Below are 10,464 nucleotides of genomic sequence, written 5' to 3' on the forward strand. Positions count from 1 at the left end.
GTCACCTTTATATATATATATATATATATATAATAATAATATTATATTATTTAATTTATAATTATTATTTAATTTTTAATTTTAATTAAATAATTAATTTATTATCATTTATTTAATTTAATTTAATAATTAATTAATTAATTAATTTAAATTTTTTTGGATTACACTTACTCACATATTATTTTTGGGGTCGTTACATTCTTCCTTCCTTATAGAAATTTCGTTCTCGAAATTTGTTAAATGTAATCCTAAATAAAATCTATTGTTAACACCTAACACTAGAAAATATCTTAATTAACCTACTCATTCCTACTTTTATCCTAATTCATACCTATACTCTGGTAAAAATCGTCCCTAGAGTCTACAAAATCTGTATCCTAATTCCTTACAATATATGGGATGTTTGTTCATGGCACTTCTCCTCATATACAATGGGTGAACCCATCCTTTTTGAGTGTTTTTTAGGGTATATCAGTTAGGCTGAGTCAAAGCGACAGTTCTTTAGGTGTCCACAGATATCTTGGTTGTAACGAGTCACACACATTACACATGCTTCGAGATTTCGCCTATTTACACTCGAATTTATATAGCTACATTAATTTTGAATTGTGCTCGCTGGTTAACTTTAAGTGAGTTTACTATTCTTAATAGCTATATAATGACGAGACTTGCATGAATGACTTACTTCGGAGTTGCGTGCATTGTGTATGAATGAGCTTGTATGTAATTTGGTGATAATCCTGTATGTGAAATGGTATGATTGTGTTGCATGTGCGTTCATTCATTGAAATTTGTGGGCACCACCCTGAATTGCATTCACGTTATTTGTTAGGGACTAGAAAAACGTGAGTTGGGGGGTGTGACTACGCGTCACAGTTGCGTAATTATGCATTTAATTTCATGCATTCAAGATCATAATTTTAATTAAAATGCCCAATTTTTTCTAATAGTTTAATCATTGAGCTCACCCGATAATTTTAAGATAATTACCCTATCTGTTGCCAAACATTTATGGACACTTGTGTTTAATTATTGCAGAATAGTTTTTTTGAACATTAAATTTGAAATTAGAATGTACAAGAGTCATGAGCATGAAGAGGTGTCGTGTATATAAGGCAAAGTCCAAATCAAGACCGTGAGCATCCAAGATTTTCATGAACATTTAAAAGATCATTTTCAGAAGCCGAGTTATGCACACAAAGAGAGGCCATTTTCAGCACAACTTCGTAATCTGAGCATAACTTTCTCGTCCGATCTTCGATTTAGACAATTCAAAATGCTATAGAAAGCTGAGGAAATTCTCTACAATTTTTGTGTTTTAAGCCTTGAGAGTTTCTATATGAAGCAAGGTTGAAAGCGGGCTTGAAAGTGGAGGGCAGACTGTATGCTTTTGAAAAAAGAAAAGAAAATTAAAAAAATAAAATAAACAAATATTAAAGATGATGTGACCCAGCCATGCAGCTGGGTCATCTTAGCAACACGCTGGGTGAGGAACAAAAGAAAATAAAGAAAGAAAAGAAAAGGAAAGAAAGGAAAGATGGAGATTTTGAAAAATCAAAGATGGTAGGCTACTTGGGAACTTCTTCTGGGCGGCTTTTAATTGGAGATTAGAGGTCGTGCGCTGGGTTTTTTTTCTAAAGGAGGTCGTGTAAGGAAAAGGAGTGAATGAGGCACTGGGTTTGTAGGGTAAAGAGGTATATATATTAATATTTTTTAGAGCAGTAGGAGGAGAACCTTATTGGGGAAGCCATGCGCAGGAAGCAAATAGGGAGGCTTGGAAATATTTCTTCTTGCTGGGAGGTTTGGAAAAGGAGACAAAAAGGGGACTTTCTTTTTATTTTGGTGGAAGCCACACATGCACAGATTGTCTTTTGGTGGAGGCTGTGCACACGGAGGCTTTCTTGGATCCGTTCTTGGATCTCAGAGAGGCAGCACTGTAGGGAAAAAACAATACGAATAGTGGCAAAGGAGAGGTGGCGGCGTGCAGCAAATTAAAATCTTTTGGAATCGGAAGGCGGCGAACAACAACAGTGCTCGACATGTTCGCGGTGAGTGACGGCGGTACTGCAAGTGTTGACTTTTCCTCTACTCTCCAAATAAAAGAAAACATGGTGAAATCTTTATTGTTGGATTTAATTTTCATAATGAACTAAATTTTTGTATTCTAGGAAAACAGTATAGCCTAGTTATGACCTATGCTTGTGTTGGCCTAACTGGATTTTTCAATTTTGTTTTGATGATAAAAAAATGAAGGATGTTTTAACATGCGTTGTTGAGTGGTTTTAATTCAAGTCTAAGTAAAAGAACACTTACGATTAATCATGGAAGTAGGCTGGAGATCAAAGTCAATCAAATGAAAGCTTCCCAGAACATTGAAGAAATAAAAGATACATGAAAAACTTAAAGGCCAAGTAGACTTTGAAGTAAAGACTAAACCTCTAGAGGTTGCAAAACTTAGTGATTAAGGAGATCATGCTTATAAGGATATTTGTAAGTACTTCAAGTCATCACTATTTAGATATGTGAAGCTCCTTAAGATACAAAAACTTAGAGACCAGCACTTAAAAAAAAAAATTCTTTAACATGTTTTTGAAAAGTCATAATTAAGTTTTTCAAGTAAACTAGATTTTAAAGAAATCAGAAATAGAAAATATTTGAAAAGAGAGGACTGCCCAGCCGACTGACTAGTGACCCAGTCGAGTGAATCAGCCGACTGACTCTGCAGAGAATTTTTGAATTTCAAACTTGCGGGAAATTTTTCAAAAATTAATTCTATAATTTAATATTTTTTGAAAAGTTGCCTAAATGGAAGATTTTCAAAAATTAATTCTATAATTTAATATTTTTTGAAAAGTTACCTAAATGCTTCCTGATAATTGAGGAAACTTTTTCTTAAAAAAGTCTATAAATATTTTCCTTACTAAATGAAGAGTAAATTCAAGCAATACATGATTTCTATGCTAAAACTCTCTTAAAACTCATTCTTGATCACACCTTTACTGAGGGCAAAACTCTATAAAATTGCTAGATTGAAAAACAAGGTTTTGGTTCTAAGTTGCATCTAGAATCCTTTTAAGAACCATTGGTGACTTCTAAATCTTAAAGCTTCACATTTTCTATTTAGTTTTGGTTTTGAAGCACGATTTGGAATTTAATTTGTACAATTTGCTCTGTGTTTTGAGAGTGTTTTTGTGCGCAGATATCAATTCCTTTCTACTGAATCTTTGACGGTTTAAGGTATTGTTGAATCATTGGACCAAGCATAGGTTGTTGATTCGAGAGGTTTCTCTTCCTGAAAAAGAGGTTAATTGTTGTAAGGTTTTTGTTCCACTCAGAAAGAACAAGGTATAGTGAAATCCTTAGGTGGTTGACCTAAGACGAGGACGTAGGCTGGGGTAAGCCGAACCTCGTAAAAACAGCGGTGTCACTCTCTTTCTCTTACTCTCCTTTAAATTTCAGCAAAGATATAAACTACGTAGATGTTATAATTCTTTCAATTATAAAAATAACGCACATTAGAAATTAAATAAACCTACGCCTAATTTGTTCTTGGGCTTGCGGAAACCGGAAGGGAGTACGTTGGTCAATCGATATTTTGTGGAAACCGTAAGGGAGTACGTTGATTGGTTGACAACCTAAAACCTATTAGCTAAAGATCTATTTAAATTCTGATCTTGAAAAAAAGTTTGGATGATATTTTAATTTTCAATTGAAGAGTAAACTACATGACTTGCACATTCATATACATGACTGTTGAATATTGTAAAACTAATATTAATTACTTGTATTGTGTTTGTTTGGCTTGAATGGTTATTAAATTGGTTGTTGTGGTTGTAGATTTGAATAGTTGAAGTAAGTGTTTGTGTAGACTACCTAATCAATAAGAATTTTCAGAAGTTTTTAAAAGATTGTAAAAAATCAAGAACTCTTAAAAAGACTAAAGAATTTTTTAAATAACCCAATTCACCCCCCTCTTGGGACTACACCTTAGGTTTCAGCTTGCTCGTTGATGCTAATCTAAAGTAGTTTTCCTTATTGTTTATTTGAGTTATTCTGCGCTTAATGCTTTTAATTAACTGGCCATTAATTAAATGATATTAGTCTTGTGATTTGCTACCGACATAGGGAATTATAGGATAGATCTTGGGTAATTCAGCGTAGGTTAATATATAAATCGAAAGACTTGTAAGAACCTACGTAACATTAAAAATCAAGGATCTTATTGTATTCTTGCGTTATGAATTTGCATAACTTATGTTAAATAATAAACAAGAATAGGTTCTGATTGGCTATTGAAAGAGGCCTTTGAAAAAATTGGAAATTTGCTAACAAACAGAGAAAACGAAATCGAATTAGTTAGATGAGTAAAGCATAATGAGAAATTATGCGAAATCGGTTTCCTAGAAGTTTTCACCATTAGTAATTTGATATGCGGCATCCAGTTTTAAATTCTCTTGAATAGTTTATTTAAAATAGTTTTATTTAAATTTTGCAGTCTAAAATTATTAATCTTTTTAAATAAAATCAAAGTTAGTAAAATTTTGATACTTAGTAAAATTAAGACATCAATCCCTGAGAACGATACTCTACACATCATTATATTATAAAATTACGATACTGTGCACTTGCAGTTTTGCACCGATTACTCTGTTCAACTGTAATATTTTCCAAATATAATTATACGGTATACATATTTGCCTAAAATTAAATGTTATAAAATAATAATTAATTTTATCAAAAAAAAATTATGAATTTATCCCCTTACCCGGCTTACTGAGATGCCAACACAGTTCAATCCTGAGCCCGTAGCATTTCTAGCACAAAACTTACAATTTCCATTTCCCCAAAACATTCAAAAGATTTCCAACATAATTCTATAAAACATTTCCTAGGCTTCCAATAACTTAAATAAATTGTTAAACTCCATAATAATCAAATTACCTTGGTTTTCTTAAACTATACTCACAGGGTCCCGAAATTATACCTGCGGCGCTTACCCGAACCCTGAATTCAATAACCCTAATTTAACCTCAAAATGCCCAATATTTAACATTTCCAAGTCTACAATAATTAAATAATCATTAACTCATTAATAACCCCCTTAACCTAATTTTGGGGTTATGCTTACGACGACCCCACGAGAATTCTGTTCCACTAGACTTGTAGAGAATCATCCCTAAATTCTCGTTATGGTGTCTGATTGTCAATTGGGCTTAAGATTTAACGAGAAATTAAGGTAAAAGTGAGAATTAAGCTTACCATAGGAGATATGTTTATCCTACGATAAATCCACTCCGGTAGAAATGACGGTGGCGAAAAATGAAGTCCAACGATAGTTTCTAATTTTCGATCGAACGAAAATCAATAGAGAAATTGAAAAAAGTAAGAGAGGGACGGAGGTAAGCAAGAGAGACTCTGAAGGGGGGGCTACACAGCTTCTCTTCAGAATTTTGAAATCCTTAAGCTTCTCATAAGCTTCAAAGAAGCTTGAAGTAAACATATATATATATATATATATATATATATATATATATAATAGTAATAACTTTTAACATATATATTATAGTACTTAATTCATAATTCTTATTATTTAATTAATTTATTTATTATTTACTTTAATTTTAAATCTTAAATAATTTATTTATTTATTATTTTTATTTATTTATTTATTTATATTTATTTTTTACATTCTTAAACATATCATTTTTTTGAGTGTTACATTCTCCCTCCACCTCATTAAATGATTCATGCAATGATTGACAACTTGTTATTAGAATATGTTAATACCCATAATTAACTCACTCATTCTACACTTATTTTTTAATTAAAATTAAATGATCATATGAATTTAAAATAAAAATAAAAATAAAATTAAAAGATCATACGAATTTAAAATAAAATAAAAATAAAAATAAATAAATTTTTAAAAATAAAATCTATTTTAAAAAACATTTTCACTATTTTTTAATTATCATATATGATAAGATTGTTCTTATAATTTTTGAAATATAATAATTAAGTAAAATAATTATAATAATTTTATTTTTATTATAATATTTTTATTATTTTGTTCTTTTTATTGTTTGAATTATAGTTTTTTTTAGCTGTTATTTGATTCAAGGAAAAAAAAATGAGTATTTGTTCAATCAAGTTTTTAATTTATTTTAGTATTAAAAATATTAACCAAGATAATAGTTGCCATGCCAATTTTAAACCCATAGCTTTTAGCTTTGGGGAAAACATTTCCTCTATAAATGCTTTCTTCATTCTTATTGAAATCACCGTGGAAATCCCCTAATCTGAAGCTTTGTTTCTTCAAGTATTCCCTCAAAATAGCACCCCTACTTTCATCGACTCCAATTTCACCTTGCAATTCAAGAACATCCTCTAAATTAGTTAATCAAACCCATAAGAATGCATTCTCTCCATGAAAAGAATTTCTAATTTCATGCTAAAGTTTTTTTAACATGATAGGAGGCTTGGAGGGAATCCAGGAAAATTATTTAAAAACATAAACACTAGGGAAGATAAAACACTCGTCACCCCAGATACAGTGCAAGGAGTATGATTTAGAAGTTGACAGAGTTCAATAAGACTAAAAGAATGCCAAAGGCTTCAGTTTCATTCCAAAATAATAATTGTTCGATCTCAAAAAAAAAAAATTTAAATGACATACATGGCTTAGGTTTGAAACACCCCTCCAAGCATAGGAAATAAAAAACATGCGTTTGTACATATACAACATCAAGTGCACACAACCCCTATGCTTTCGGAGGTCTAAGGAGATCAATATGTACAGTCTTACGTCCATGCTTGGAGAGAACGAACCTCTTGACTTCCAAGTTTGAATGTGATTCTCATACGACTGAGTCGAGGCTCACCAGTCGGTGTAGGGATAGAAACAAAGTTTACAACAATCGGGGCTAAAAAAAATAGCAAATCAGTTGCACTATTTCCATGGCTCCTATCTATGCCAGCTGAATTCCTTTATGCAGTTCCCAAGTCAGTGAGCCATCCCCACAAAGATGTTTAATATGTAGGTGGGGCAAGAATTTTGTTACTTTACTGTTGTACTGTGCCCAGAGTCTTTATCACGAGTAGATGTCATTGCCAACCTGCAGAGCAAAAGAAGGGAGATGCATTAAAGATCTGCTCGATATGATCCTTCATGGCCGTAATGACATTTGCATGGCTTCTCTATACAAATGGCGCTTTTCCAGTTCCTCTTGGCCAAAAGACACTAACAAATGAAGGAATCTTATATTACTTGTAATTCAATATGTTATAAGGGCATCCACAGAGGTTGACAATGGTGAAACATCAGAAGCTCAGCCGATTATAGTCCTTCAAAGCTGTAAGAATACCCACACATCTATTCGAGATTGTAGCAGTCTTTGTGTGCTAAGGGAGACTTGCCTGTCAATCACAGGTTTACCCTAATACATAGCAGCACCCCAGACTAATGTTCGGCAAGAGAGAGGAGGACACTACATGAAAGTAAAATAGGGGAGGAGAAAGAATGGGCAGGAAGGAAGGAAGACACCTTTATGGAAACACACAAAATCAATTCCAATTTCATATGCAACCAAACAATACAAAAGCAGGATCTTTAAAGTTTTGATCTTTTAGTTCAACTAACTAATTTGTTTGCTAAGAGCAAGAAGTTTGCATTTATTTTAAACCACCATTGATAGACAAACATATTTATACTTTCTCATTGTTTTTATGTGTGATAAATTAATTAATATAGCATAATAAATTCTACAGTCCATTAATCTATCAGACATATAAGACATGAATAATACAAATATAGAATAACTCAAAAAGAAAAAAGGTTGAAGTTGAAAAATATAGAACACAAATATCAAATTCTTAATTAATGCATCCCTTGTGAGTATTTAAAAAATCAAAAATTTTATATCATTATCATCCTCATTATATTCCTAGGAATAGACATGCCGCATACAACCTAATTCTTTTAATGTGAACATTCAAGCTCACTTTGCATATGACTAAGGCTTCAAATTTGAATGGGACTTGGCACTCCAAACCCATAAAATGGGCTTTTAACACTGGCTGTTAACATTCTGAGTTTACAACTTGGTGCTTTGTTTTTCCTTTGTAATCTCTGTACCTGATTGGCATCTTCTTGATTTATAATAATTTTTCTATTGATAAACAAAAAATATAAAAAATTAACAAAATCGTAATTCCCATGGTAGATTGGACAAATTTTTTTCTACCATTTTGCACAATCTAGAGTAACATCCTTTTGAAGCTAGAGGTAATCAAATTCCTTTCTACAACTTCAATCCATTTTCTTTCAAAAATAATCTACACCACCCCCCTTTTCCCCCAACTACCTCTAAAATCAGCTCACCCTTATCCATTGTGCATGCCAACATTATAAGCCGTGCATAAAAGTCACAAATATATGTTCTACTTGTTTTACATGAAAAATCTGGGATGCTTTCAGATTAGAGGAATATGAAATCACAAAAATGGCAAATCTAAATGATCAACAAACACCCTAGTTTTAGTAGCTGAGTTTCAAATACAACTAATGTTAGCAATTGAAGCCTCCAAATGAAAATGGAGCATACAACTACACTGAGATAATCATCTAGCACATGCTGTAACTAAAACACCACCAAAAAATTCAGTCATCTGCTGTTTTGTGCAATAAATTCACAGGGAGAACAATCTTTACCTTTCAGCATATACCAAAATTGGTTGCCCATTAACACAATAGCAAAAAAGGTTTAACATAGCAGTTTCTAATAGATTTCCTGCTCACCACAGAATGGTCCAAAAATTGAATTGATTTAACTACACAGGGATTATGTATGATGTGCCTCTACAGCAAAATTTAGTCATTTGTGCTATAAGAAACTACATGGGAAACTAAGCTTAACCTAGTTACCTGATTCTTATTGCCACCAATTTAATATCAACATGCAAAACCTGAGACTGAGATCTATCGAACCAGAGAAGGGAGAAAGACAAGACCCTGCAACCTGCGCTCCATTACCCATACCAAAAAACAAAACAAATGACTCCAGCTAGCCCTTTTACACAACCTCAGACTAGTGATAAGCCACATCGGTATATCTCTAAAATGGTCACAAACTTATGCGGCAATTTTAATAGGGCCAATAAGAAGTTAGCACGTCGACCGGGCTAAATTAAATCTCCCACATAATTAAGCCAGATTGGACAACAAGCAAGCATAATTAACAAGAAATGGACAGTTAATTTTCAAAGTAGCCACTATCAAGGAAAAATGCCAATGTTCAACAAAGCTCATTTGGCGGCTGTGGAGAATTAGTATCATTCTGTGTATCGGAGGTTTCAGCGATTCAAATTAAATGCCAAAGTTATTCGCATAGACAGTTAATTCCAAATTAACAAGATATGGACATAAAGATCAAAAATCAGAAAAATAATCCTCTCAATGGCAAGATTACAAAAATCGATTCCCTTTCACATCCAAATACAAGAATATCATGTACAAAACATCAAAAGACCGAGAAAACTCTCAAAGAAACCAAAAGATTTTGCACTTACAACCGATCCAATCAACAACAATCGCTCGTGCCCTCTCCACCGCCGTTCTCTGAGCAGCAACCGTGATTGTGGCCGTGAGCCGCCTTCTCGGACCGATCGGGGTCGCCGGTTCTGTGATCGTGATCGCCGTCGTCGTCGCTGTCATCCTCATCGAAGGGCTTCTGCTTGTGGAAAATGCAGCACTTTTTGGAGCTCTTCCTCTGGAGGAACTCGTTGTCAACGGTGCCTTCCTTCCAGGTGACCTTCTTCTTCTTCTTCCGATTAAGTTTAAGAACTAGGGTTTCTCGAGGGTGAGGCTGTTGGGGAGAAGGAGATTGAGAGGGTCGCTCTAGGGTTAGGGTTGTGGTGGCTGAGGGCAGTGAGCGGGTGGCTGAGCTCATGGGTCGAGCCATGTTCGAAGCTAGGTTTTGTTTGGGATGCCAGAGAATTGGGGATTATAAAGTCTCAGTCTCAGAGGCGGCATTGCCTTCCAACCTTTCAATTCTGCGTCTCGCAAGAGAATGTACCGGGAAGGTTCGGGACCCTAAGAATAGTATTACTAAATTTGAAATACAAGTACTTAGAATTTATTGTGCGATCCCTAGCTTTCAAAACAAAAAATGTATTAATTTTAAATTCACATAAATGCACATTTAGGAATTAAAAAAAATCAATCAACCATTCGGCGAGAACGATTTATCCTACCATCATCTTTGCACTTCCCCGCAAAGGGATCTATTGCAAAATTATGAAAATTGAGTGCCTACTAGTGAAATGAGTAATTCGAAACTTCCTCCTACCTCGGGGGCATCATGATACTCCTGCATATGCAATGAGCATTCTCTACAATACTAACTAAATCAATTGATCTCTTTGTCAACATTGACAAGGAGTTGCTATTGGAGTTTCTAGTTTTAG

At 33.5% G+C, this 10,464-nt stretch overlaps 1 protein-coding gene across 1 annotated transcript; it reads right to left on the reverse strand.

The window, feature by feature from the left end:
* Positions 1 to 6,590: 6,590 nt before the first annotated feature.
* Positions 6,591 to 10,097, reverse strand: LOC131162305 (protein phosphatase 1 regulatory subunit INH3). The gene is made up of 2 exons (XM_058118635.1): positions 9,568 to 10,097; positions 6,591 to 7,115 (listed from the first exon to the last, which is right to left on the reverse strand). Exon 1 carries the CDS (start codon positions 9,957 to 9,959, stop codon positions 9,579 to 9,581), a length of 381 nt encoding a protein of 126 aa, XP_057974618.1. The 5' UTR covers positions 9,960 to 10,097; the 3' UTR covers positions 6,591 to 7,115; positions 9,568 to 9,578.
* Positions 10,098 to 10,464: the final 367 nt, after the last annotated feature.

The sequence above is a fragment of the Malania oleifera genome, chromosome 8 (genome assembly GCF_029873635.1).
Source record: "Malania oleifera isolate guangnan ecotype guangnan chromosome 8, ASM2987363v1, whole genome shotgun sequence".
NCBI lineage: Eukaryota > Viridiplantae > Streptophyta > Magnoliopsida > Santalales > Ximeniaceae > Malania > Malania oleifera.

Excerpts from the sequence above, each read along its gene's own strand:
- LOC131162305 (XM_058118635.1), bottom strand. The coding sequence starts at position 9,959 with ATGGCTCGACCCATGAGCTCAGCCACCCGCTCACTGCCCTCAGCCACC.